This window comes from Macaca mulatta, chromosome 10 (genome assembly GCF_049350105.2).
Source record: "Macaca mulatta isolate MMU2019108-1 chromosome 10, T2T-MMU8v2.0, whole genome shotgun sequence".
Taxonomy (NCBI): Eukaryota; Metazoa; Chordata; class Mammalia; order Primates; family Cercopithecidae; genus Macaca; species Macaca mulatta.
In genome coordinates, this window is record NC_133415.1 from 116,204,663 (window position 1) to 116,232,380 (window position 27,718).

The 27,718-nt window shown below is 63.2% G+C and overlaps 2 protein-coding genes across 5 annotated transcripts; one reads left to right on the forward strand and one right to left on the reverse strand.

Moving 5' to 3' along the window:
• Positions 1–141: 141 nt before the first annotated feature.
• On the reverse strand, positions 142–17,479 carry CHRNA4 (cholinergic receptor nicotinic alpha 4 subunit). Of its 2 annotated transcripts, none has more exons than XM_077952180.1 (6): positions 17,241–17,479; positions 15,584–15,735; positions 11,721–11,765; positions 11,445–11,554; positions 6,213–7,448; positions 142–2,931 (listed from the first exon to the last, which is right to left on the reverse strand). In XM_077952180.1, exons 5-6 carry the CDS (start codon positions 7,437–7,439, stop codon positions 2,806–2,808), a joined length of 1,353 nt encoding a protein of 450 aa, XP_077808306.1. In that variant the 5' UTR covers positions 7,440–7,448; positions 11,445–11,554; positions 11,721–11,765; positions 15,584–15,735; positions 17,241–17,479; the 3' UTR covers positions 142–2,805. The 2 variants fall into 2 exon arrangements, with proteins under 2 accessions (XP_077808306.1, XP_077808305.1); XM_077952179.1 differs by having other exon boundaries at positions 6,213–7,584.
• Positions 17,459–27,513, forward strand: LOC107000333 (uncharacterized). Of its 3 annotated transcripts, none has more exons than XR_013400118.1 (6): positions 17,459–19,101; positions 20,590–22,757; positions 23,530–23,647; positions 24,230–24,335; positions 25,664–25,773; positions 26,099–27,513. XR_013400118.1 is itself a non-coding variant. In XM_077952187.1 (6 exons), the coding sequence occupies exons 3-6, from the start codon at positions 22,629–22,631 to the stop codon at positions 25,686–25,688; spliced, it is 378 nt and encodes a 125-aa protein (XP_077808313.1). In that variant the 5' UTR covers positions 17,459–19,101; positions 20,590–22,260; positions 22,581–22,628; the 3' UTR covers positions 25,689–27,513. The 3 variants fall into 3 exon arrangements, 2 of the variants coding, with proteins under 2 accessions (XP_077808313.1, XP_077808311.1); XM_077952187.1 differs by having other exon boundaries at positions 20,590–22,260; positions 22,581–22,757; positions 25,664–27,513; XM_077952185.1 differs by having other exon boundaries at positions 25,664–27,513.
• The last annotated feature ends 205 nt before the right edge of the window (positions 27,514–27,718 follow it).

The following is a 27,718-nucleotide window of genomic DNA, read 5'->3' on the forward strand; positions in this document are numbered from 1 at the left end:
TCTGAAAGATGCTAAAACATGAACAGATACAGAAAATCAACATACACAATGGATAGAGCGCGAGACCATCCGTGTCCCTGTGCACACACCGGCACCTCCGTTCCTAACCACTGACAGCTGCAAACAAAGTCCACTAACAGGTGATGGACAAACTATGTCTTAGTTTATTCGGACAGAAGAACACTGCTCACAATTAAAAACGAAGGAACAAATAGCAATGAGCTACAGACACACACGACAGCACGGATGAAGCTCTAAGTCATATGATCAAGAAGCCAGACATCAAAGTCTCCAACTGCAGCATTCTGACTCCTTGAAGGTCATGAGCCGGAGAGGTCAATCCACCGCGCTTAAGTCAGAGCCACAAATGGGGAAGGGACGCCAACAGGAAGGGCTGGAGGGACCTTCTAGGGCCTGGGGTCCCCGCTGAAGAGCATGCATCTCACCATACGTAAATTTTACCTTAATTAATAAAAACAGTGGACGCAAATACGCCAGCATTGTTGTCCAGGTTAATTTGGCGTGGTGGGAATATGGTGCTTTATTTGGATTTTTTTTTTTTGAGCCTCAAAAAAATATATATAAAGAAGAAGAAGAAAGGGGTCTTCCCCCAGGCAAGCGGCCACCCCCAGCAGGAGGGTCCCCCGGCAGGAGCGTCCCAGCCACTCCGCAGTCGCTCCCGACCCAGAAAAGAACAACCACAGCTGGGCCCAGCACCCCGGGCCGCTCCCTGCAGCTGCCCACACATCTGGCAGCTGGATCTGCTTATGCAGTGCGGATCCGGCTTCTTATATCTGAAATCTGCGTCTCTCTCCCTCCTCTGAGACCAGTGTCTCCTGCCAGCTTCCATGGCCCCAGGATGAACTCACTCGCCCAGGGTCTCCCTGCATCCTGGGTTCTCTGGCCGTCTGGGGTCTCTCTGCATCCTGGGAGCTCTGGCCGAGGGGCAGCAGGGGCTGATGGCGGAGCGGGGACAGGTCAGAGTTCAGCAGATGGAGTCCTGAATACACAGGGGTGTGGAGGGGCCGGGGGGCTGGGGATGCCCAGGATTTGGCACGAGGGTCTCTGCGTCCCACCCACTCCTGGCACAAGAGCCCCAGCCTCAGGACCCCAGTCACAGGCACCTGGGGGTGGGGGTGACCAGCAGCAGTTCAGAGGCAGGTGTGGGCAATGTGAGCCTGAGTCTCCTCCCCACTCATGTCACTGCCCGCGGGGACACAGTGGCATTTCCTGGGCACTCAGCGTGCTGCGTTCCAAACTTCAATTATTCATTCTGCTCTCAGACGCCTTCTGAGGAGACCCTGGCCCAGGAGAGCTTGGCTCGGGGACAGACGGATGAGACACAGTGGGACACAGGGCCCGACCCCAGCCCCGCCCCGGGCTGGATGGGGTCTGGGGGTGGCAGAATGTGGACCACTCAGTGGGAGGTTTCCTGACTGCCTTCCTGAACCAACGTCACTCTCAGGCAAGGGACACGCCGTCCTGGCCCCGCCCCTCTGAGCCCTTAGAATCATGGAGGGGTGGGGCAGCCTGTGCCCACCCCCCGGGGGAAGTGTGCCCCTGGGGACGCTGGGGGCCTGCCAGGTGCGCCGTCTTCAGGGGGTGCACTGCCGGGCTCCAGGGTCATGCCTGGAGACACTTCAGGCCTCCGCCACCTCTGGGTACCGCCTGCAGGGGTGAGGCCCTGCCAGGATGGAGGGCACAGGCCTGCGTGGAAACCCCAGGGCTCCCTGACCCCCACGAGGTTTCTCGGGAGCTTCCTGCCCCGAGGGTCCCAGCATCTCTCGGGTGGAGGTTCTCAGGGATGCCCCCACCAGCTCCCCAAGGCTACTGTGACGGGAAATCCTTCTTCCCAAACCCAGAGCCCTGGGCAGATCTCCCAGGCTGTGCACCAAGGTAGAAACCTTCAGGGTCCTGGGGGAACCAGGGCCCGGGTCTGGGCTCCATTCGGGACCCTCCCAGCCCTGGGAAATCACAACACAGAAGTAATCCCGGGGCCAGAGCCACTAGGCCCCTGTGGAGCCCTGGCCACCTGCCACAGAGCCCTGGCCCCACACCGGGAAGGCAGAGCCCTGGTCTCGGGACTCTCTGGGGCTGGGTGCTCCTGTCCCCCGTGGAGGGCCTGCCACCCGATTCTCCCCACGCGGGACCAGCTCCACAAAGCTCTGTTCTCCAAGGGTCCTCGGGCACAAGACTTGAGTTCTAACTTACCCAAAACACAGCCAAACACAATCCCTGCCTGGACCCACTCCTAGTGAAGGAGATTGGAGCGCCGCTGACTCACGCTTATGGGGCCAGCGAGGCCCGAGGACCTTGGGGGAGAAGCTGAGGCCCACACAGGTGCAGGACGCGGTGGGTGGGAGAGGTGGTCAGGCCTCCAGAAGACGGGGCACTTGGGGCTGAAGGAGCATGAAGTCCCTTCAAGGGCCCCTCGGGGCAGTCGGGACCATCGCCGGGAGTGCTGAGGGACCGGGAGGAGGGAGTCCCACCTGCAGGGGAGCTCAGGAGACTCTTGCACTGGACTTAACCTGAGTCCTGCAGGTAGAAGGCGCTGCTCCAAGCCGCTGCTCCAAGCCGCTGCCTCCTGGGGCCTCAGCCCAGCTGGAAGCAGCTCTGCACTCAGTCTCCCCAGAGGCTGTGTCCCTGTCCAAGGCCGTCTTACAGCAGACACAGAACAGGAAGGATAATGTGGCAAACGTGTGGCCCTGCAGAGTCCGGGGAGGAGCCAGCCCGGCCCCAGGCCGGCCGCATGGACGCCGACCCCGTGTGCTGCAGCCACAGGCCACGCAGGCTCCTGGTCCCTTCCTAGATCATGCCAGCCAGCCAGGGCGGCAGGAAGAGGCCCACGGTCCCCAGCAGGCAAACGATGATGAACATCCAGAGGAAGATGCGGTCGATGACCATGGCCACGTACTTCCAGTCCTCCTTCACCTGCAAGCACAGACGCCGTCACTCCAACAGGCCCGGCCGCCCACGGGAGAGCCCTCAGGACCCTGGCACCGCCGGCGGCAGCTTCTCCACCTCCGACCTTCCACCCGAGGCAGCCACGCTGCCGGTGCACCCCGCACACACCTGCACCAAGGGGAGGAATCGGGGAGCATGGGAGAGCCAGTGCTCTGCAGGGGGCGGCATCACTACGGTGCAGGGCAGGAGGACCTGGGAACCCTGGGAATTCCGGCTGGGGAGACCCCCGTGTGGAGACAGGCTCTGCACTGTGCCCTGAGCGCCCCCACCTCTCAGCAGGCAGTCTGCGCTTCAGGAAGGGGGCACGGGGGAGGGGGGTTCAGGGGCCCCGTGGGGGGTCTGCTCTCAGTTCACCAGCGCTGGGAGGCACACCATGGAGGCCCATCCTCCTCCCCGTTTTGCAGATGGGAAAATGAGGCCCGGTGGGGGCACAGCCTCGCTGAGCAGGGTGAGACAGGGAGCCTGCTGGGTTTGGGATAACGGGGCCTAACCCCACACACTGGTCGTGGGCAGCACTGCCAGCTGATGCTCCACAGGGAGGACCCGGGGCCAGAGGGCGGACGAGAGCAGCACACATGGAAACCGCACAGCCACCGCCGTCTGCGATCTCTCACTCGAGCTTCCCCTGGCCTGTCCCATTTTCACACTGAGGTGCACAGCTATCAGGGGTGGCTGCGGTTACACATCTAAACAGGGACAGTGGGTGCCGGCTCCCAGTCCGGCATCTAACCCCACACTCCTGGGGCTGATGCAGGGCGGACCCCACCCTGAGTGACCCCTAGGAGCAGGGGCCTAGGGACGGCAGAGGCAGTGGCCCGGTCTGGCCTGGAGTCGGGAAGCCATTCTCAAGACAGCTGCTGTGTGCAGCTAAAGGTACTCGTGCAGCTGGTCGCTTCCCTGGCCCCGGCTCCCCTATCCCGCGTCTCCGGCTCCCCGGTCCCGCGTCCCCGGCTCCCCCGTCCCGCGTCCCCGGCTCCCCCGTCCCGCGTCCCCGGCTCCCCCGTCCTGTGTCCCCAGCTCCCCCGTCCTGTGTCTCTGGCTCCACTGTCCTGTGTGTCTCTGGCTCCCCTGTCCCGCATCTCTGGCTCCCCCGTCCTGTGTCCCCGGCTCCCCCGTCCCACGTCCCCAGCTCCCCTGTCCTGTGTCTCTGGCTCCACTGTCCTGCGTCTCTGGCTCCCCCGTCCTGTGTCCCCGGCTCCCCCGTCCTGTGTCTCTGGCTCCACTGTCCTGTGTGTCTCTGGCTCCCCCGTCCTGTGTCTCTGGCTCCACTGTCCTGTGTGTCTCTGGCTTCCCCGTCCCGCGTCTGTGGCTCCCCCGTCCCGTGTCTCTGGCTCTGCTGTATAGAAGGACCTGAGACGACCCCAAGCTGACGAGCTGCCTCTGGGCCAGGCCATGAGGGTGTCCTGGGTCCCGGGCCTGTGGATGATGAGGGATGGGAGGGGACAGTGCCACCTCCTGCTCTGATTTTTCGCAGCAATCCCGGGTGTCCTGATCATGTTAAACTGAACCAAAATGGCCGTATTTATTTACAGGGAGCCTGAAGGCAAACGGGGTCACTTATAAATAAAGTCCTGCTCGGGCCTCGTCTCTGGGGGAGGGACGCGGCCACCCTCTCACCCTTTCCCATGTGCCTTTAGTTCCCTGGGTTCTGTGTGCCGCGTTCCATCCGCCCTGAAGATGAAATGCAGCGACAGACCAAAGCCTTCCCTCTGTCCCCGAGGCGCCTCCTGTGAAGTCAGCTCTGCTCCCCACAAGCCCAGAACCAGGTCAGGCAGCGGCAAAGATCGGCCCGCAAGGCTGCTGGAGGGGGCCCAGGCTGCTCTGGCCGCCAAGCTCAGACTCACTGCCGGCTTCAGGGCCGTTTTGATCAAACACCTAAAAGCATCTGACCTCACAGTGGCACGGCCTGGGCACAGCTGCCTCTGGCTTCAAGAGCTGGCAGCAAAGCAGGGTCCTGACACTTCTCCAGGCTGCTCTCGTGACCCCAGAACATTCTGGAACGTGCAGGTGGCTTTGCAGCTTCTTGGGATTCAGTGGGGGTGGCTGTGTGGGGCAAGTGACTCCCTCACTTCTCAGGGGTGTAGAGCATGTGCCCCTCGCTTTGGGGCTCACTCAGTTAGTGGGGGCAGGCACCAGATGCGTCCTAATAAACCATCGAGGATGGCACTCTGGGATCCTGGCAGAGGCGGCCCACTGAGGGCGCCAGGCCCTGGCACTGGGAGGAAAGCCGGGAGGTGCCGGCGACAGCAGGCGGATGGCAGGACAGATGCCAAGTTGTCGCTGTGGACGTCACGGGCTGCACGGCTGAGGCTGAGACCCTCGGCCGCCTGCGTGCCCCACCCATCCGGCCCCATCGTCCCGTCTGTGGACCCTGGCCCCTGCGCCTCCCCACCTGCGACAGACAGCAAATGTCTGCAGAAGGAAACAGGGAGGCTACCTGGTGCTAGGGTCAGGCAAAGCTGGCTCTGCCCCGGGGCCTCTCCTGCAGGGAACGGGTAGGAGACCGCAGAGCCGCGGGTAACACAGACATGGCTGCCACTTAGCAGAAACCACGGCTCTGGAGGCCGCTGTGCGGCCGGTGCCTGGTGCGTGAGGGTGAGGGCAGGTGGGCTGGCCCAGGGCCCCGGGGGGCCTTAGCAGTGCGGCCTGTGTTTTCTGCCCCCAGCCCATGGCTCTCCCACCCCTGTCCCCAGCGTGGCCGCGTGGGGCTGACGGTCTTGGGGCCGTGTTCCTGTCCCGGATCCTTCTCTCCTGCCACCAGCCCATCCCATCCCATCTTCTCCAAGCCCCCTACCTCCAGGCCCCAGGTACAGAGGGGCCCTAGGGAGGCCCACGGGGCAGGCACAGGCAGGCCCTGGGGAAAGGGACTTGGCAGTGCCTTGTTGCGGTCTGGAGACTTGGGCGTCGCTGGGCAGGAGTTCCCAGAGCGCCCCCGTGCTGTGCTGGAAGGACGCCGCCTGTGGCCCCTCACCCTGCCATCTGCGAGGCCCAGTGTGTCCCAGAGCCGGAGGCGGCACCAGGATCCACCCTGTGCCAGCCCCTCGGGGCCACCTGCCCCGCTCAGCCTGGGACCTGCAGCCACGTAGCAGCTCGGGGCAAGGCTGCTGCAACAGGGGCCACGCCCTGCACCCCAAAGCAAAGCAGCCTGAGGCCTGGGCCCAGCTCCTGGATGACGCACCAGGAACGGAGGGTGTCCACCGACTCCATCTGGGCCAGAGGCGCCCAGCACGGCCATGGGCGGGACTTACCGAGAAGTCTGCGTCTTCAGCCTTCAGGTGGTCCGCGATGTACTGGACACCCTCCACCGCCCGGGTCAGGGCCGGCGACAGGGGCAGGTGCCGGGGCGGTGCTTTGGTGCTGCGGGCCTTGAGTGTGGCGCTTGGGGACACGGAAGGGGGCTCCTTCCCGCAGGTGCATTTGCGCGGAGAGGGCTGGTCTGGGGGCGGGAGCTCAGCCGAGTGGGTCTTGCGAGAGGCCAGGGCGCCGGCAGCCTGGACGTCCGCCTCGGGGGCGGCATTGTCTCGGGGAACACAGTACTGGATGCTCCGAGACCGGCACCGGACACCACCTTCCACCGCTTCTCCAGGGCTGGACATGTGCTGGACGCTGAGGGATCTGGCTTTGGCCAGCCCTGGTGCCTGGGTGCTGTGGGGTGGGCGGTAGGGTCCAGGCGAGGGGTGGGGACTGGCTTTCTCAGCTTCCGGGGGCTGCAGAGCGGGGAGCTGGTCGGAGGGCGACTTGCAGGCAGGCCCAGACTCAGCCGGCACATCCAGGGGGACACAGGACGGCGAGGGCGGGTGCCGGCTCTGGGTGCCGCTTGTGGCGGCGGGCTCCCCCTCCGGCTCGGGCCAGAAGCGCGGGGCACTGGCCATCTTGTGCATGGACTCAATGAGTCGCCGGCAATTGTCCTTGACCACAGACGGCCGCTTCATGAGGAGCAGGCGCGGCACGATGTCCAGGAAGACCCTGCGTACCCAGGCGGGCATGGTGTGCGTGCGCGGCGAGCGGTGGTGTACGTTGAGCACAAAGACCGTGATGACGATGGACAGGGTGACGAAGATCATGGTGAACAGCAGGTACTCGCCGATGAGCGGGATGACCAGTGAGGTGGACGGGATGATCTCGGTGATGAGCAGCAGGAAGACGGTGAGCGACAGCAGCACGGAGATGCACAGCGTGATCTTCTCGCCACACTCGGAGGGCAGGTAGAAGACCAGCACGGTGAGGCAGGAGATGAGCAGGCAGGGAATGATGAGGTTGATGGTGTAGAAGAGCGGCAGCCGCCGGATGACGAAGGCGTAGGTGATGTCTGGGTAGATCTCAGCACAGCACTCGTACTTCCTGGTGTTGTAGGTGCCCACGGCGTCCACGATGACCCACTCACCACTCTCCCAGAAGTCCAGCTGGTCCACGCGGCTGTGCATGTTCACCAGGTCAATCTTGGCCTTGTCGTAGGTCCAGGAGCCGAATTTCATGGTGCAGTTCTGCTGGTCGAAGGGGAAGAAGGTGACATCGATGCTGCAGGAGCTCTTGTAGATGGCCGGGGGCGTCCACTGCACCCGCCCGTCATGGAACAGGTGGGCCTTGGTCAGGTGGGTGACTGCGAAGTCCCCATCAGCACTGGGCAGGAAGATCGAAGGGAGTGAGACCCCCACGTCCATGCCCACGTCCACATCCACACCCATGCCCACATCCATGTCCACGCCCACGTCCATGCCCACATCCATGTCCACGCCCACGTCCATGCCCACATCCACATCCTCATCCACATCCACGTCCATGCCCACGCCCACACAGAGGCATTCTCACATCACAGGAGCATAGAAAGGCTGGCGGCCTTGCCCAGGTACACTGCTCGTCTCTTCACTTACTCGCGCACCTCAGTTTATCATCCCTGAGCTGGGGGTAGCACGTGGTTCAGAGAACAGGAAGGGACCTACAGGTGTCTGACACACATAGTCACTGCTGCTGCTGATTCTTCTTACCCGTGAGTGGCACAGGGATGGGGCTAGTCTTCCAGCGACACCTCCTGGGACACACAGCATCCCCACGTCCCTGCCCCTCCAAGCAGCACCCCAGGCCACCACAGGAATTCCTCACCCAGCTTCTGCCGTTAACCCCAAGGACTTGGAGGCCACCTGCCGGTGTGCGAGCATGAGGACACCAGGGGCCACAGAGGCAAGGACAGGTGCTCTGGCCACCCAGGGACAATGCAGTGAGGCTGCATATGCACTGCCCAGTTCCAGGGCCACATCCGAGCCACTGGCTCTGGACTCTCTTTTGCCTTGAGGACATGGGTCTTCTGTCCACAGGCCCAGGTGGGCAACAGAGCAATGGAGCAAGGGGCTGATGTCCCTTGAACTCCTCCTGGTAGGCAGAGCTCCCAGACCCAGCCCCTAGTTCCATGGACAGTGGCTGGCTGGGTAGGACACACTGCAGGAGCACGTTCCGGCCTGAAGCAGCTGACCCCCCGCCCCCCACCCACAGAAGTCCCCACCGATGGGAAGCCTGAGGCCCCATTAAATCCACAGCGTTGGTGGGTGTGGGGCCAGGCTCAGCTCTGTGGAGGACGGTGGGGCACGACGTGTCCCGGGGAGCGGCTGCCCAGCCACACACCTTCTGCCCACCTCTGCCAAGTTGCCTGGACCCCTGCCCATCCCTCCTCTGTCTCATTCCCTGAGAGCCTGCTCAAAGGCCAGAGCCTCCCCAGGTACTTGGGCAGAGCTGGCCACTGTTCCCTGAGCTTCCTCTGTGCCTGCCCAGGAGTCCCAGGGCCGGGCCTGCACCTCAACCTCCCTCCCAACCCTCAGGGACTCTCCCTTTGTGGAGCTGCCGCTGCTGGAGCTCTGCCCTCCAGGTCATGGAGCCCTGGCCCCCCACGGTCTCGGTCGGTGCTGAGGCTCTGCCCCGCTGAACTGGTCCTGAGCCAACACCACCGGCTGGGCTGCCGCTCGGCTGCCCTGCAGAGGGAGGGAGACCCGGGAAGAGCCACCAGCTGCATCTCCACACAGCTCCGGCCCAGCACAGCCTGGCCCCCGATTTCAGTTTGGGTGGAATCAGGCTCAAGTTTGCTCCTTCCCCCCAGCCCATCTCTCCAAAAATCAACGCTCTCCACCTTCTGAGGCACAAACGGAAACCTTCTCATACGGGAAGCGGGTGACTACTCCATTCAGCACGCACGCTGCAGGGGCTCAGGGCTGTGCTTGGGAACAGTGCAGGTCACTCTGGGCAGGGCCCCCCTCCCAGGGTCCTCCACCCGCGTCACAGGAAACGGGATAAGGTCAGGGCCAGGTCCCCCAGCCCCCAGGTCCCACAGCATCCCTGGGCCACGTCCCTGCTGCTCCCTGCCGCTCCCTGCCCTGCCCACCCCTGACTCCGGCCGCCCTCTGGGGAGCCTTTGAGGAGAACCCTGTTTGGGCTGAACCACCCAGCTGTGAGCTGGTTCTGGAACGCTGCACCCTAGGAGCAGGCAGGGTCTGAGGAGCCGCCCAGTCTGGCAGGTCCAGGTTCCTGCTCCAGGGCCCACAGGGTGGCATGAGACCCTCTGTCCCCTCCACCCCGATCCCCAGGTCAGGGATTTCTGGGCTCCTGCCCCAAAGGGCCAATCTTAGAGAAGCCCCAAGTGGACAGCAGGGCCCCCAACTGGGGGTGGCCAAAGCCCAGAGAAGGGCTGAGGCCTCCCGCCCTGCAGCCTGGCCGGCCACCAGCCACGGTCACCTGCTGTCCCAGAAACAGGCCTCGGTGGGAGCAGACCCCAGCCCCAGCACCGACTCCAGGAACCCCAGGTCCTGTCCAGAGAGCCTCAGTGACAACCCCAGCCCTGAAGAGAAAACTGGGGTCACCCGACTGTATCCCACAGGTTACCCCACTACCTCCCACAGGCTGTGGTGAGGAGGAGACCCAGGAGGACATGGGGTGGCAGCACACCCCCCTCTCCTGAGCGGCGGTCCTAGGGGGCTGCGGTCCTAGGGGGGCTGCGGTCCTAGGGTGCTGTGGTCAGGCGAGAACTGTGATCCTTGCGGGCACTGTGGTTCTGCGGGAGGCGCTGTAGCCCTAGGCAGGGATGTGGTCCTGGGGGGACTGTGGTCCTGGCAGGGAATATGGTCCTGAGGGAGCTGTGAACCTGGTGGAGGCTGCAGTCTTTGGAGGGCTATGGTCCTGGTAAGGGTGTGGAAGCTGCAGTACTCAGGGGTTGTGGTCCTGGGGGTTTGAGGTCACAGTGGGGGCTATGGTCCTCAGAGGCTTTGTTCCTGGGGGCTGCATTCCTGGAGGGCTGTGTACAGGCACCCAGAGCTGCTTCTCTGCCCGGCCCATCCTGGGCATTTCCACTTCTCCCTGAAATATGTCCCTGTGAGTCACACAGGCGGATTCGGTGCACGGTCCTGGTGGCGGGGAGCTAGGTGGCTGGGCAGCTTGCAGGGGACAGGGAGCCTGTCCTAAGGGAAGACCACTCGCCACCCATTCACCACTGACCACCTCCCCTAATGCACCCTGGAAGAGCGTCCGGCCCCCTTTCACCCCCCTTCCCACTGCCATTACTGGAATCAATTGAGTTGGAAGAGGAGCCCAATGGTTCTTAATCATACAGCAGCGTTTGTAGGTCAGGCAGGCGCCCTGGGGCCTGGAAGGGGCTGTGGGCAGATGGCTGGGACAGGAGAGGAGGAAGAGCTTCCATTTGCTTTGTTTGTGGGAGCTTTGACCCTGCCGCGCCCAGGCCCTGAGCCTGTCTCGAGAGATAGTCCCTGGAGGACTCAGCTCAGAGAGTGCTGGCTGCCAGGCGCAGGGCCCTCGGCACAGATCTGTGGGAAGGACAAGTTGGAGGACAGCAGCCTCTGGAGGCCACCGTCTGCCATGGCCAATCCCTGGCAACGCTGCCCTGGCTTCCAGGCACAAGAAACCCGTTTCCATGACCGGACTTCATCTTGGCCTCCCTGGAGCCTGACACAGGCTTGGCCCAGCCTGAGGCTTTGTTTGCTGGGGACCTGGTGTGATGCTTGTCCTGGGCAGGGCCTGAGTGTGCAGAGCAAGCAGAGGCCTTGCTGGTGTGGGAGCCGTCTGGGGCTTCCTCACCCCTCTCCACGGCACCCTGCGGCCCACACTATTCTCCCAGAAATCCCAGGATGGGGTCTGACCGTGAAAAGCACTCCAGCCCAAAAGGGCTCTCCTGCAGCCATCAAGGGTGGGGCAAAGACGTCTGGGGTCAGGAGCCAGCCCCCAGGCCTCAGGACTGGTCCAGGCAGGGATGTTGTGCCCAGGTGCCACAGCCACTCTCAGGCCCCTCTGTCTCTGAAGCTCCAGTGCTGACCCAGGGATGCCCTCAGTTTCTTTGCTGGCCTGGAGGGACCCTTCCCTCCTCAACCCCCACCAGTTTCTCCATTGCTCCTGCTTCTTCCTTCCTGGACCTGGGCTGGCATGGATGGGGCTGGCATAGGCCCTGCTGGGCCAGGCTGGGCCTTGGCAGAGCTCCCCAGGGGACTCACTTGTTGTAGAGGACGATGTCCGGCCTCCAGATGAGCTCGGAGGGGATGCGGATGGAGGTGACGTTCTCGTAGTCAGCTGGGTCCCAGCGCAGCTTGTAGTCATGCCACTCCTGGACGGGGTGGGGTGGGGGGAGGCCGCAGGGTGAGGGGTGTGGGGGAGGGTGGGGTGGGGCCGGGCCAGAGTGGGGCAGGGCCAGGGCAGGGCAGCAGGGTGAGGGGTGTGGGGGAGGGCAGGGCTGGGGCAGGGCCAGGGCAGGGCAGTGCCCTCCCACTCACCTGCTTCACCCATACGTTCGTGGTCATCATCTGGTTCTTCTCGTCCTAGGGCACAGAGAGAGGAAGGGGGCCAGTGACCCCTTGGTGTCTGTCTCTGGCCCTGGGTTTCCTCATCCACAGCCACTGGCACAAGGACAGGGCCAAGGTGAGACATGGTGGATGGGCGACCTCTGGAGGGAGCGAGTGCCCCGTCCCTGGAGGCAGCTGAGCCCAGGATGGGGACTCTGAGGAGACCTAGGGATGTGGGGACAAGGCCGCAAACATCTCCAGCAGGAAAGTGGAGAGGAGGTCAGTGGCCTCACAGGCTCCCCCAGCTAAGGACGGGTGTGGCAGGCATGGGGAGCCTCCTTCTGCCTGCCTGCCTTGCTCCCTCCTGGCCCTTGGGGGCAGCCCCTCTGCAGACGAGGCCCCCCACGTGGGCACACACAGCCAGCAAAGCTGCCCCGGCACATAAGTGGGTTCCACTGCTGGCCAGGGTGGCCACTCCAGGACTGTGCCTCATGACCTGAGCAGGTGGGACCTGTCACTCAAGGTCACTGTGTACAACTGGGCCACTCACCCCAGCCCCTTCCAGCCTGCCCCACTCACCTCCTTCCACATCCCCACAGACCACATCCCCACAGGACCACATCTCCACAGACCATGTCCCCACAGAACCATGTCCCCACAGGACTACATCCCACAGGACCATGTCTCTATGGACCATGTTCCCCACAGGACCACATCCCCACAGGACCACATCCCACAGGACCACATCTCCACAGACCACATCCCCACACAACCATGTCCCCACAGGACCACATCCCCACAGGACCACATCCCACAGGACCACATCTCCACAGACCACGTCCCCACACAACCATGTCCCCACAGGACCACATCCCCACAGAACCATATCCCACAGGACCACATCCCACAGGACCACATCTCCACGGACCATATCTCCACGGACCATGTCCCCACAGGACCACATCTCCACGGACCATGTCTCCATGGACCATGTCCCCACAGGACCACATCCCACAGGACCACATCTCCACAGACCACGTCCCCACACAACCATGTCCCCACAGGACCACATCCCACAGGACCACATCTCCACAGACCACGTCCCCACACAACCATGTCCCCACAGGACCACATCCCACAGGACCACATCTCCACAGACCACATCCCCACACAACCATGTCCCCACAGGACCACATCCCCACAGGACCATATCCCACAGGACCACATCCCACAGGATCACATCTCCACGGACTGTGTCTCCACGGACCATGTCCCCACAGGACCACATCCCCACAGGACCACATCCCACAGGACCACATCTCCACAGACCACATCCCCACAGAACCATGTCCCCACAGGACCACATCCCACAGGACCACATCTCCACAGACCACGTCCCCACAGAACCATGTCCCCACAGGACCATATCCCACAGGACCACATCCCACAGGACCACATCTCCATGGACCATGTCTCCACGGACCATGTCCCCACAGGACCATGTCCCACAGACCACATCCCCACAGACCACGTCCCACAGGATGTCTCCACCGAACCTCATCCCCACAGACCACATCCCCATAGACCACGTCTCCACAGGGCCACATCTCCCCACAGGACCTCATCCCCTCAGGACCTCATCCCGTGTATCCGAGGAAGCTCCAGGGTCCTCAGAACCAGCTTCATGTGGCCAGGCCTGGCCCTCCTGCCCAGTGTCCTGCCCTGCTCCCTTGCAGCCATCACTCTCAGGTGCCCTTGAAGCTGGAGGGCAGGTCAACACCGTACATTTCACCACCACTCAGCATTGGCCTGGGCTGGTTAGAAAAGCACTGGGTCTTCCAGACCCTCCTGTGCAGCCAGTCCTGGGGCCTGAGCTTACATATGCAGCTCACATCCCCTCCAGGACAGACCCTGGTGATGGCATCTATAACAAGTATATGAGCTCGCAAAGGGGGCACATGTGAGTCCCCAGCCCCTGGTGGGACAGACAGAGTGGGCCAGACACAAGACAGCCCCTTCTGCATACACGTGACCCTCGGACTTAGGCCGACACCCAGGAGCATCAGCACCCACGTATGGACACAAGGCAGCCCCTTCCGCACATACGTGGCCCTCGGCCTTGGGCACCCAGGAGCATCAGCACCCACGTGTGCATGCTCGTGTAAGTCCTTAGCCGGCTGCAGGGTGGAGAGAGGGGTGGGCAGCTCTGGGAGTCTTGGTGCTGGGTGTGCTCCTGGCCTCAACGTCTCCTGAGCAAACTGGGGGCTCTGTGGTGGTGTAGGGAGCCATGGACTGAGCCCTGAGAAGCTCAGGTAGGCAGCCAGGTGGGGGGTGGCAGACCTAGAGCCTTGGGCAGCCGCCAGCGGCCGCCTCTGCCAGCCACCACTTTGCAGCCGTGTTTGCAAACCTCAGCAGGCTTGCCAAGCCTGTGCAACCCGCATTGTCTTCTGGCTGGGCCTCCGCCAGAGACACTCCACAGGAGCCACTCAGGGGCAGTTCCAGGACACTGAGGGTGGAGGTCTGGTGGCCGACCCTCCACGGGGCTGGCTGACTGGAGTCTCCATGGGCAGCCCTGCGCAGGCAAGTGCCACCACTGACCAGCCTGTCCGTGGGAATGTGGCTGCAGCTCCCTACACCTCTCAAAGCCCCTGGGATAGTGAAGCAGCTCTCACCCCGTTCCACAGGCCCCAGGCCCAGGGTTACCCAACACACGCCAGCCTCCCAAAGAGAGGAAATACTCCTGCAACCTGGCAGCTCCTCCCACAGCGGCAGACCCAGGCTTGGCGTCCTGGCAAGGTGTGGGCTGGGCCTCTGCAGCGTACAAATGCCTCCCCATGTGGGGGTGCCCTCCCTGGACCAGCAAGCTGGGATTTGGCAGCAGGGCTGGAGCTGGCGGACTCCAGTGTGGAAGACACAAGCCCCTGCAGCCCAGTTGGCCATCAGCTGCCCACTCGCAAGCAGGCCAGCTCCCAGCGGCCACGGCCTGCCCAGCCTGCCCTCTTCCATGGCAGGAGCTCCCAGGTTATGCACCCCCACCCAGCCCGGTACCCTGAGGGATGGTCTCACCCTATCTGGAGTGGCTGAGCCTGGCTAGGAAACGTGGAACTGTCTCTGCTGCCCCTCCCCCGGCCCCTCTAGGGCCGCCGAGACCCCCAGACGGTCTGGCTCAGGCCTGGGTAGGTAACCAAGCATCTCAACCGAGCACAAGGCCGAGCCTCCCACAGCTCAGTTCTCTCAGCCTCGAAGCCTCCTGGTTCCTATCCCCACCTCGGGGCTCCGTGTGCACTGGCCCACGCTGCAGGGGCCTGGCTGGACCCCTAGGCATCCTCCCAGCAGCCTCCTGGGCCCCCCACCAGAAAGGAAACACACTTCAGACAAACAGAACTTGCCCAAGACTCGCCCAAACCCCACATTCCAGACCTGTGGGTGAGGGGCTCTGGGGCCAGCCGAGGTTAGGTTGCTACCAGGACACCACAGTGCCTGCCCCTGCCCCGGCCCCTTCCCCGGTCGGTTGTCCTTGTTCCCAGGTCACAGCGTGCCCCGCCACCCCCAAGCAAGGCCTTTGCTGTTCTTCCGAAGGTGCCTGGGCTCTGTACTGAGAACCTGGCCATGTGGAGTGTTCCCACATCGAGGGGGAGGAAAGGGTAGGGCCTGGCTGGGATGCTCTGAACCAACCCTTGGCCGGGGCTCCGGCAGGACGGAGCTGGTGGCTGCTGTTCTGGCATACTAGCCCAGGCCGGACACTCACAGCCACTGCGAGTGTTGATGGCTGTGTCCCCTCTGCCCACCCAGACCCCGGCGCTCCTTGCAGGGTAACCTCTGTCACAGCACATGATGGCCACGCCCCCACCTACCACGTCAATGAGCTGAGCAATGGACAAGCCGAAGCGGACAAGGACCACGTCCGAGATGTTGGCCACGGGTCGGGACCACTTGTTGTAACCCGAGAAGAGTTTCTTCAGGAGCCGCTCCTCGGCATGGGCCCGGGTCTCCACATGGCTGCTGGCTGCGGGGAGAGGCAGGTCAGTGCTCAGGTGCAGGTGGGACAGGAGCCAGGAGCTGTCCTGGCTGCCCCAGTCCCCTGCCCAGCACGCTCAGCCACGTCCACTTCCTTTCAGCTCCTCACAAGAGCACCGCCCACCCCAGGACCTCTGCGTGTGCCGGGCGTGGCATGCGCTGCCCTCCTTTGGCTTCCGTCTCTCTCCCACCCCTGGGTGTAACTGTGATTTCCTCCGGGAAGCTTCCCAGGCCCCTCAGCCCACAGAGGCCTTTCCAGCACCTTGCACCGCACCACAAAACCAGACAATGGATGGGCTGAGAACTGCTTTGGGTCCCCTAACTGACTTCTAGGGAAGGGCTGTGCCTCCAGTGGCCGGTGAGTCAGAGGACACTTGGGGGTAACAGCAGCACGGGATGGGGCACAGGGCAGCGGGGCCAGCCCAGGCAGGGAGAGGGAGGAAGAGGAAGGAGGATCGGCCCCCAAAAGCGCCCACTTCCTAGGGAATCTCCTGTGGTTCATCAGTCCCCTGATGCTGGAGAAGTGTTCCAGATGCAGGTGCCCAGCCCCCTCCGCACCCCAGCCCTCCGCACCCCAGCCCTCCGCACCCCAGCCCCCTCCGCACCCCAGCCCTCCGCACCCCAGCCCCCTCCGCACCCCAGCCCCCTCCGCACCCCAGACCTCCGCACCCCAGCCCTCCGCATCCCAGCCCCCTCCGCACCCCAGCCCCCTCCGCACCCCAGCCCGCTCCGCACCCCAGCCCTCCGCACCCCAGCCTGCCCGAGCTCTTGGTCAGACCCAGAACGCCCTTGATGAGTCGCTCTGGAGGAGCACAGCCCCAGGTCGAGCACAGCCCCAGGTCCATCTGTGCTCCAGGTCTGGGCCCCGGGGTCTGAGGCGTTCCCCGCCTGTCCTGGGCGCTGCCACATGGGGCGGGTCTGGATGGAGGGGGACCTTCCACCTCCCTGCTGGGCCCCGCTCGCCTGAGAGCGCAGACAGGACTGGGGAGGGGGAGGGGTCAGTTCTACACCCCTGGGAGCCTTGACTCCAAGCCCGGAGTCCCTACTCCCGACTTTGTTCTTCCTGCAGAAAAGGTGGGTGGGGGCCGCCAAGGGCAGAGGCCACCCCTCTGATCCCCTAAACCGGAGGAAGCAGGCATGGGAGTCTTCAGGGAAATTTAGCCTGATGGATGGGGGAAGGGCGAAGGGGGCCCCACCTCTGTTCAAGTTCGAGCTTTTGGGTCCAGCCCTGAAACAGCAGCGGAACCCCCACCCCCCGCGGAAACCCCCTTTCCCAGCGCTCCGCATTCGTCGGCGGTTAACTCCCTCCTCGCCTGGCTCAGCCCGGGTGCGAGCGCAGCCTGTGCGGCCGGGGATGGGGAGCCTCTCTGCCGCCCCGTTGCGCGCACCCGCGGCTTGGGATCGCAGTCAGGAGCCGCCCTCCCTCTGGCTCCGGGGGTCCCAGGCCACCCGAACGCGGGCGAAAGGGGGCCCATCCCGCGCCCCGAAACTTACCGCGCAGGAGGCCGATCCCCAGAAGCAGCAGCAGCGGGGGCAGCAGCCGCGGCGCCCCGGGGCCCCCGAGCTCCATGGCGCACGCACCTCGCGGGCTCTAGATGCGGGCGGCTCCCGGCTCCCCCCGGCTCCGAGGCCCGTGCGCGCCCAACTTCATGCCTCCCGAGCCTCGCGGGCCGCTTCGGCCGCTGGGCCCGGTTCCGCTTCTTCTGCGGGGCGCGGTGCGGCGGCGGCGGGGCCGAGAGCGCCGGGCTGTGGGCTCTGTGGCGCGGCCCCGCCCGGCCCTGCCCGCCTCAGCCGGCTGGGAGGGGGAGCAGGGGAGGGGAGAGGAGGGGGAGCAGAGGAGGGGGAAGAAGGGGAGGGGGAAGTATGGGGGGAGGGGACGGAGGGAGGGAAGGGAGGAGGGAGCAAGGGCCGGGGGGAAGGAGCGGTGACGGACCGCGCGCCCAGGGGGACTGGGAGGCTGCGCTGGGCCCCGGGCAGGGGTAAAGTTTCCTTGTCCGCCCGGGGTTCCAGACGTGCCTGAGTCAGGGATGGGGACCTCGGGGTCACTGCGTGCGACTGGGGGGTCCCGGAGCGGGTCTGACCTCCCTCCCCACATCTCCAGCCTGGGCGCCCGCTGCCTGCCTGGAGGGGTGGGGGCGCGTCTAGGGGATCCGGCTCAAGGAGAGGCGCCCCTAGCACATCTGGGTTACTCCATCGCGCCAGCCGGTGTCTGCAGCCTGAAAATCTCTGGTCTTGTTCTCCCGCTAGCCGTTCAGGACTCTCTCCGCCTGCAGCCCCCGCCTCCCCCGGTACCTCCGCCAGGATCCAAGAGGCGTCCAGAGGGGAGCCCAGGCCCTGCGCCCGCCTTCTGGTGAGGAAGATCCCCTCCCCCTCAAGGTCCAGCCTGGGGTCAGGGTCTGTCGGCCCCCACCCCTTGCGTGGCCTGCGAGCCCCGTGGACTTCGTGGCATGAAGTCACGCCCCCATCCCCCCTGCAGTGGGTGAGGGCGTGTAACAGAGCGTCTCCCCGGCCGGGTGCTTGGAGAGCAGACCCGAGGCGCCCCTGGCCTGGCATTGAACAATACGGGTCGCCCCCGGAGGTGGCGCACAGTCCCCAGGGAAGGGCCCCGCCCTCAGGTGGGTGGCGAGGTGGCCGCCCACAGAGTAGCAGGTGCGTTGGAGGAGGGGCGCCTTGTGCGGCTGAACTTCGCGTGCAGGAGGAGAGGGCACTGGCTCTGCGGAAACATCAGACCCGGCCATCCCTGCAGCCGCGCCCCTGGCCCAGCCTCAGGCTCAGCCGCTGGGACACAGCCCCCGAAAACGGAGACTTCCGTCGTCGGTAATGGAGGGCAGAGCAGAAGGGGCTGGAGAGGTCCCGAGGCCCTCCGCTTTCACGCCCCTCCCTCCAAGGCTGCAGGTCGGGCGACGGAGCTGTCAGTCAGGAGTCCCCTGGAGCAACCCCCCACTCCAGTACAGGCCTCTGGAGCCTTACAGCTCCCTTCCTATCGACTCTCCCATCTCCTCTGTCCCCACCCCGCACCTTCCTTCTCCTCCTCCTCCCAGCTTCTCTGAGCAGCCACTGCTTCTGCCCACCTGCCTCTCCCCTCTCTGCCCACCTCTCCTACACTCCTGATTCCAGGTTGAGCTCATGGCTCCTCATACACCTGCTCTGGGACGGGCAGGAGCTCCTCCTCACTGGCCGGAGCTGTCTGTCCGCTCTGTGGGCAGTGCCTGCAATTAGAGCTTTCAGAATGCACAGCTGCTGCGCAGTGGCCGGTTCCGCGACAACACCTGGCCTGCTTCTGTGGCCCTCCCAGTGCTGCTGGCCCAAGCAAGCTGGATGCAGGGACCCCCTGCACTTCCACGGCCCCCTCAAGGTGGGCTCTTAAGAGATAATGCAAGTGCAGAGAGGTTAAGCAGCTTGCTGAAGCTCACACAGCAGTACTGGGATTCCAACCCAAGCCATCTGGCTTTAGGGTCTGCACCCCAGCCTCCTACTGGCCTCAGGTGTAGTTTTGGGCTGAGGTGCCCTTACTGGGACAGATCCCAGGTCTGCTTTCCTGCAGTCTTTCCTGGAGCCACCAGTCTCCACCACCCACCCTGCTGACGGCTCTCCCTCAGACCACCCTGCAGATCCAACCCTCAATGGTTTCAAGGTCCTGCTTCCCTAGGCAGACTGAAGTCCCCCAAGGAAGGATTCCCTCTCTTCCTCCTCCTCTCCTTGCTCTCCCCAAGCCCCTGGGCAGTGCAAGACCCTGGTCCTTCTGGTCTACATGAAGCCCCTCCATGGGCAAGTTCTGTGGCAGGAACTAGAAGGTTCCAAGCTGGATGGAGATTTGGGCTGAGCAAGCAGCTGGTAAACACAGGGAGGGGAGAAGAGCAAAGTCCCCCTGAGGCCCCGTGAGGGCAGCCTGCTGACCTCTGACCCACTCACAAAACCCCACCCCGGCTCCCTGCGGCACAGCCCACGAGGCTCCCTGCTCAGGAAGGGGATGGAGAGGTGGCAAGGCCGGTGGCTCCCGCACAGGATAGAGCAGCCTGTGCCCTTTGGTTCAGGCCCCACCTTGGTGAGAAACCCCTGCCTGTGGTGTCGCAGAGCAAATGCCATTGGCAGAGCTGATTCCACATTCTTTTGTTGGTGGAGAGGCCAGCCACGCTGCGGTCCCGGCTGGAGTCCCTGTGAAACGGGGTTTTTGTTTCTCTGACTTGGCAGCTGGTCGAAACGGGGCTCATCTGCTGCTGATAAAGTGATGTCCGCCTCGTGGGTTCCACGCCCACACCCTGTGCCCCACCCTCCCGTGGCAAACCAAAGACCCCTTTGGGAAGGGGACGCCCCTGCTCCTGCGCTTGAGCTCATGGTTTCGCCCTGGACTTGCTAAAATTGAGGCCTCCTGCGGAGGTTATCTGGGGTCAGAGCAGGGGAAGGGGCGTGTGGTGAGCTGGGTGAATCCCTGAAGGGCAGCCTGAGGGCCACGGGCATCCACTCAGCTGGGCACAGAGGAGTTTGTTTAACTCCAGATTCTGGAGTCCCACCCTCAGACACGGTTCAGTCTGGGGTGAGGCCTCCACATCTGTGGCTTCCACCAGCCATTGCTGGGCAGCTCTGATGCAGGCAGCCTCGGAGTGCCCCGAGAAATGTCGGCTTAGAGCCACTTGGCGCAGGGCTGATGCAGAGGGTCAGTGTCCCCCATCCCAGCCAGGGCTCAGCCCGAGCCTGGTGTCCTGGCCTGGGGCAGGGGCTGGAATTTGCCCCGCGTTGGTGCAGGGGAAGAGGCCATGGGCCTCTCGGCAGGAACCTGGCAGAGGCTGGGAGGCTAAGCCAGCTTTGCCTTTTCTGTCTCCTGCTCACTTTTCCAACAAAACAGGCCCAGGCTTCCACGGGGTCTAGCGGTCTCAAGCCTGCGGCTCTCCCTGGTGGATTCCCGCAGGTGAGTTTGCTCTGAGAGCTCAGCCAGGGCCAGCAGGCATGTCCCTCCCGGAGCCAGGGGCCAGGCCAGGTCAGCTGGATGTCCAGGGCTCTGGCGACACAGCCCTGTGGCCAAGTGCGCACGCTCCCACGCATCTGTCCAACCTCGCCGGCTTCCCCTTTGGATTTGCTAATGCAGCAAGATTAATCGGGTCTAACTCATTAATTTGCACAGCCCCTCCCTTCCACCTGCGCCCGCTGGAGAGCGCTGGTTGTGGGAACCCAGTAATCACCAAGGCTGAATTAGATTCCGACTCTGCGTCCTGGCCCTTGCCTCTGCTGCTCCTGAAATTTCTGCTGCAAGGGAAACAAAAGCTCTGGGTTCAAAGTCCAGTGAGACCAGATTTGGGGGCACAGTTCTTCCTTGGCCTGAGTCGCCCTAGGGGGCTTGCGGGTGGGTTTGGGGACACAGCCAGGCCCTTGCAGACACCAGCCCCCCACCCCCACCCATGTCACCACCAACTCCAGGCTGTCACTGGCTACGGTGCAAAGCAGCTGCCCCGGGAGGACGGCTCTGGGGGTGGTTTTTCTCCCTCCCTCACTGCCCTCCACCTGCCCATGGTAACCAAGGGTTTGTAGTAAAGGTGAGAGCATTGGGGGGCACCAGCTGAGCCTGAGCTGCACCCGAGGAGATGGCTGCAGGAGGCAGAAGGCACCGCGCTGTGGGCTCAGCCCATGGACGGGGGGCCCTGCCTGTGCTCCCATCACCCCCGAGGACTCAGGACCTGGGCTCAGGACCAAAACCCTCTGTGGGGCCAAGTCACTCGCACCCCGTCTGTGAGGCCTGAGCACGACGCCACGCTTTGCTGCTCACCTGAGTCTGGCCTGCGTCCCTCCCACCCTGTTCCTCTGAGGCAGGAAAACCACGAGGCCACACTAGTGAGCAGCCACGTCGGCCCCCAGGCCACCTGCCCCTTCACAGACATGAGTAACCCGTAAATGAGAGTGGCCTCCTGGAACCTCACCAGAGCCCAGGTGCTCCCGCAGGCTTGGCTCCCTGCCCCAGGCTGTGCTCCCAGCTCCCTGCCCTCTCCTGGTGCTCCCTGCCCTCCCTACCCTCTCCTGGTGCTCCCTGCCCTCCTTACCCTCTCCTGGTGCTCTGCCCTGCAGGGAACAGACAGTGCTTTTCCTCCGGTTTAGAGAGGAGATCTTGGAGCCCTGTCTGTCCATTTTACTCAGCCCAGGTTTTGAAGACCGTTAAGTGTAGGAGAAACATGGGAACTGGGCCCAGATTGCCAAAGGGGCAACGCGTTCTCCTCACACCCCCTCTTTCCCCACCTGCAGCTGCTTTCATCCTGGGCCCTGGCTAGAGCTGCGTTTGCTGAAAAGCTATAGGGCACAGCTGCTGGGGTGATAGTGGGAGACGGAGGGTGATAGTGGGAGACGGAAAGGTTGGTTGAGAGGCCTGATTCCTTCCAAGCATCACAACCTGAAAATCACCAAAGGTTTTCCTTGTTGAGAAGGAGTGAATGGCAGCACCGGAAGCCAAGGCCCCTCCCCACCAAGACACCAGCAGCTGATCCCCACCTTCCCAACCAAAGCCACGAAGCAGAGGTCGAGCCGAGCCAAGGTCAGGGCCTGGGGCCACGGTGGATTTCCTCCCATGGGAACGTCCTTAACATCCGCAGCTCGGGCCTGAGGGTCTGCCACCGGACCCAGCAGCTGCCACAGGTGTCCTGGCTCAGGGCTGGGGCTGTCTGCAACTCCCCTCTCCCCTGAGCCCTCTGAGTGGGGTTCCCCAAGCTCCGAGGGGCTCCCGCCACACCTGGGCTTCCTGGGGGCTCTTTGTAGACAGTGATTGATCTCCCATTGGCTCCAGTTTCGTGGCTGTGTTTCTGCCCCTCCCTCCACACTCCCTGCCTCTCTGCTGAGTAGCTAATTCACTCTAAGCACGCTCCAGAGGAAGGCTCCAGCCTCGCAGTGGAACTGCAGCCATGCATGAGAATGATCCGGCACCCAGGTCTGCCTCCACGTCCCGCTGATGGCCCAGAGACCGTGCGGCGGGAAGGCTGGCAGCGAGCTGAGGGTTGGAACTCTGGCTGCGCCCCTGCTGCCAGGGGACCTCAGGCAAATCATCTTTTTCTCTGAGCCTTAGTTTCCTCAGCTGTGGGGATGGTTCCAGCCCTGAGTCACTGGGCTGTTGTGAGGATGGAGATGAGGTCGTGCAGGCTCCTGGGTCCAGCAGTCATTCTTCTGCACTCTCAGGGGAGCCCTTGCCAGCATCTGAGGGTCACGGTTCAGTGGCTTCAGGGTCCGGACAGGGCCGGAGGCCAGGCCCAATGTGGTGCAGCTAGGGGAGAGGGCAGGCCCTGGGGGCCGTGGGCCATCGGCTCACAGCCACATCAGGGGCCAGGAATCCCACTCAGGGCTCAGCCCTAGGCTCCCCCCAGCACCCCCTCCCAATCCAGAGGACACTTCCAGCCCTGAGCAGTGGGCTCTGGGCAAGCGACTGGAGAGGGAGTGCATCTCGGCTCTTTGTGAGGAGTTATGTCCTGACAGGTCACTGGCACAGAAAAGCCCTTTGTCCCAGCCAGCTGGCTGCCTAATGATGTCCAGCCTGCACCCTTCCAAGGCCACCTCTGAGTCCAGAAAGGATGGAGCTGGCTCCTGCCTGGGAGGCACAAGGGCCACAGTTTCGCTGGGGTCGGGGTGGGGAGGGTGGGTGAAGGCTCCGAACACCTCTGCACGTTGCCCCGGAGCTGCGGACGGAGCTCAGGTAGCCGCCAAGACTTGCTGTAGATCCGGTGACCCCTCCAAGGAGAGTGCTGAGTCCTGGAAAATTCTCTTCCTCCTCCTCCACCTCCCTGTCACCTTACCCTCTCCTGTGTTCCCCAACCAGGACCCCAGTAGAGAGGAGACCCCTGCCGTTGTGGATGTGGCTTTCCCCAGTGCCCACGAGACCCCTGGGGCCTGGCCCCTCTGGGCCCATAGAAGCTCCCATGAGATTCTGATGCATGGTGAGGGCCTCACACCCTGCCCTCTGGCTGCCCCTCCTCCCTAGGGCATGTACCCAGTGCCCACCTCAGCCTCCCCAGGCATATCAGGGCCCCCACTTTCTGGGGTATGTGTGAGCCACGGGACCCCGAGTCAGGAGATCCACGCCTAAGCCTGATTCTGCCCCCTCCAGGTTCGGGACCCTGGGCAAGTCCTCCCACCCGTCTTAGCCCAGCCTCCCCACCCATAAAATCGGGGCTGCTTGTCCCGGCTCTGAGGCTTTGCGAGCAGGCCTGTCTCTAACTGAGGGAGGGTGCTGCAAACTCCAAAAGGCCCCCGTCCCAGGGAACACTGGGGGGAACTGTCAGAGAAGCGACCCCTGGACCAGAGCCCTGAGTGGGCTTTCTTCCCCTCCCCACCCTGCTGAGACCACCCAAACCTTGTTAAGATCAAAGGTTCCCTGGGGAGCCACACAGCCATGCTGGACACTCCCTGCCAGACCTTCTAGACCAATTCCTGGGGACCCATGTCCCACAAACACCAGCGGGAAAAGGCAGCAACATGGGGTCTCCCTCCCCCTCAGCCAAAGTGAACTGTGTCAGCAGGTGTCTCCCCGCTGCTGAGAAGGAGCCAAGGGACCAGGATGGCCGCTGGCTCCTGCAAGTGGAGAGGGTCTCCCTGGGGCCTGAACTGGCTGAGGTCTTGCAGCAGGTGAGGAAGCTCTGGACAGTCCCGGCATCTCCACCAAAGTCAGCAGAATGGCTGCAGGCCCAGAGGCACAGAGCACAGATCATTTTCCTGTGTGTGTATGTGGGATGTGTGTGTGCGTGAGATGTGTGCACAGTGTGTGTGTGCATGAGATGTGTGTGTGCATGAGATGTGTGTGTACATGAGATGTGTGTGTGCAGGGTGTGGGTGCACCAGGCTTGTAGATGCATGCACAGGGTGTGTGTGCACACGTGTGTGTGCATGGACTGTTTCATGAGATGTATGTGTATATAGGGTGTGTGTGTGCACGTGGTACATGCTTGAGATGTGCCCTGTGTGTGCACGCACTGTGTGTGTGTGTACAGTGTGTATATGTGCATGGAGTGTGTGTACACAGGGCTTGTATATGCACAAACATGGTGTGTGCACAGGAGCATTTTTTCACAGGCATGAGTGTGACAGTCACCTGCTGACAGGCGGCCTCACCCCTGCCCTCTGTCCCAGAGCCCGGCCCCAGGGCCTCAGCTCATTTACCCCAACATCTGCCTGGGAGGGTCTCGTGCAGAGGGGTGTGGCCCACGCATCGGCAGCCTCAGTCTCTCTGTGTTGTTTTCCCTGGATCTGGGGGTGGGGACCCCCATAGCACTGCCTTTTTCAGCCTGTAGTTATGGGATCTCAGGTCCCCAGGCCCAGGGGCTAATTTCAGAGGGAGAGGTTTCCTTTGCCAGGCAGTTGAATTTTCACATCAGCAAATTCCTCTGAAAGTCAGGGCAGAGGGTGGGCTTTATCCCTGCAGCCGCTAGGGGTCCTTGGGCATCCTCAAGCTCTGCCTCCCAGCACCGGGTGCCACAGACTCCTGAGGCCGCTTGGGGAACTCGCAGCCTGCAACTCGGGCACCTTTCGTAATGTCGGGAAAGCAGGGCGCTGCTGTCACGCTTGGCTGAGTGCAGGACACCTGAACGCCTGGTGCCAGGCCCACCCTCCCATGGCAGCGTCGGTGCCAAGTCTGGGACCCTGCCTGCCTGCTGAGTGGCACACCCGGTTCTCCAGGAGCTCAGTTCTTCCTCCACTCAGTGCCTCCTCCCACCTGTCCCTCCTCAGCCCTGCCCTCCCCAGCACTCAAGGCAAGACCAAGACCACACCTCAGTCAACCCCTCCTCCTTCCCAGCCCCACCCACCCTCCTGGCCTGGTGTGGGGCCAGCACCGCCACAAGTGTGCCCCATGCCAGAGTCTCCTCATGCCCTGGCCCCAGCTGGGGGCCCACAGCAAGCCCCCCAGCCTGGTCTCCTTCCTTACAGGAAGGGGACACTGGACACTTGACCCCCTACAGGGAGCCCAGAGCCAGGACTGGGTGAAGGTGCCTTTGGGAGGAGGCAGAGAAGTGTATCGATTGGGACCCAGATGGACAGGTCCCTGTGAGCCGGCACAGGTCCTTGGTGGGTGAGTGCCAGGTTGCCCTCACGGGGACTTTGCACTCTGAGCAGGAGGGACAGCTCAGGTCCCGCCCGCCTTGGGTTTCTGGGCATAGCTTTGGAGGGCAGGGGTCGTTTGCAGCACGGAGCCCTTGTCAGCTTCCAGCGTGTTCTAACATTTGTCATACCAGATGGATTGTCGCCAGCGTCTGGGGTGACATTATTATTCTGTTACTCCCATGATGACAGAGCCAAGGGCTGGGGAGAGGGACCCAGTTCAGCCTGACCAAGCCCAGGGCCCTTCTCCTTCCTCCACCATCACAGCTTCTTGACACCCCATTCCCCAAACCCAGGACCCCAATGCCCAGGGACTCGGGCTGCCCCCGCCCCAGCCCCAGGAGAAGAGCCCTGTCCTCCCCAGCCGTGCCAGAGGGTTCTGTCAACTAGCGCTGCTTCCTTATCAACAAGGACATGTCTACAAATAGCTCATCACGTCTCCAATCCAGAAGTGCTGTGTCGTTTCAAAAATGAGCAGAGCCAATGCAGCCGCCAGCCCAGCCGTGGCTACCTGGGCAAGGCTGCTGGTTCATGAATATTCACGGCTCCGATGGCTCCACGAGCCTCCTCACCATCCGGAATTAAACCAACGAGCTTCCCCTCACAGGCTGCACTCACTGACTTTCAGCTCCTCTCCAAATCGTTCTCTTCCTCGCAGCAGATGGGGACGTGGGCGGCCTCGACCCTCCTGTGTGCCTGGGCTGTTGTGGCACCAGCACCTTTGCCCCAGTTCCCCATCTCTTAGGCGCTTGACACGTGTCTGCCCCGTTCTCAGGAAGGCCTGGACCCCGTCCCAGCCCTGGTGGGGATAATTACCCCGATGTTCGTTTGCAGCGTTTAATTTGCTTCCTCCGCGCTGGAAGCCCACGTTTGGCGATGTGTGTGTTAGGATGGCCACGTGTCCTTCCCCCATCAGCGACAGGATCTGGGGAGGCCAGGGAGGCTCCTCATTACGCTCCCAGCACCAAGCCCAATCACAGACGTTGCACATGGAGGCACCAGACCCTGCCTGTGGGGAGAGTGGCTGCCAGCTGGGGCACCCGGACGTCCCTGCGTGCCCTGTGCTGGCACAAGGCAGCTCTTCTGTGCTTCCGTGGTGCCTGCGGTGAGGCTGCCCGGGACGCCCCCTGTAGATGCTGCCTCCAGGGTCTGCTCCAAGGAATGGGGAGAACGGGCTTGTGGTGCTGGGGCCTTGTGTGAGGCGGGATGCTACAGACTGGAAGGGTGGGTGGCCTGGAGCTGCTCTGTCTCCAAGCACTGACCGCAGCCCGCGCCTCTGCGTAGGTCCAGGAGAAGTGTGGCAGGGCTGGGTGCCACCACCTGTGAGCCCCTGAACCTCCCCAGGCTGCCAGATCTCACTTCAGAGTGGCCCTGGGCTGCGACGGAGGGGCCTGGGCGTGGCCTCAGGTCAGTTCAGGTGAAGACTCTATTCCTGGCTCAGGAAAGCCACCAGGACAGGTGAGCCCAGCGGCACCTCACGGAGTGAGGCTTTGAGTCCCGTGTGAACAAGGACAGGACACCGGGGCTGCCACAGGTCACAGAGACCCTGCGTCGATACCTGCGTTTTGAGGTGCGGAGACCAAAGTTGAGACCTGGCCACGAAGCAGGTCTGCAGGGACCTCAGAGCCCGGGGCCACTGTGCTGTCCCCAGTCCCATTAAACGCCCAGGGCCACTGTGCTGTCCCCAGTCTCATTAAATGCAGTAAACGTCTTCTGGGCATGCCGCCAGCCCCACAGAAAACCAAAGCAAAGCAGACTCACAGCTCCCACATCCCGGAGCTCAGGTCCAGGAGGGTCTCTGGAAAGGACGGGGCAACTGGAATACTGTCCTAGTCCCGTCTCGGCCCCAGGGCACCGCAGGGGTCTCTCTTGCAGGTGTGTGGTTGGTTTTAGAAGATGCTGAGCCCCTCCCTGCG

What these genes read in the sequence shown, in the direction of transcription:
- CHRNA4 (XM_077952179.1), bottom strand. Translation starts at nt 17,316, where the DNA reads ATGGAGCTCGGGGGCCCCGGGGCGCCGCGGCTGCTGCCCCCGCTGCTG. An exon ending in GGGGATCGGCCTCCTGCGCG is followed by an intron (nt 15,736 to 17,240) that starts GTAAGTTTCGGG and finishes CTCTCCCCGCAG; the next exon opens with CCAGCAGCCATGTGGAGACC. An exon ending in GACATCGTCCTCTACAACAA is followed by an intron (nt 7,585 to 11,444) that starts GTGAGTCCCCTG and finishes CTTCCTGCCCAG; the next exon opens with TGCTGATGGGGACTTCGCAG.
- LOC107000333 (XM_077952185.1), top strand. Translation starts at nt 22,629, where the DNA reads ATGAGAATGATCCGGCACCCAGGTCTGCCTCCACGTCCCGCTGATGGC. An exon ending in CTGCTGCCAGGGGACCTCAG is followed by an intron (nt 22,758 to 23,529) that starts GCAAATCATCTT and finishes TTCCCCAACCAG; the next exon opens with GACCCCAGTAGAGAGGAGAC. An exon ending in CCATGAGATTCTGATGCATG is followed by an intron (nt 23,648 to 24,229) that starts GTGAGGGCCTCA and finishes CTGTGTCAGCAG; the next exon opens with GTGTCTCCCCGCTGCTGAGA.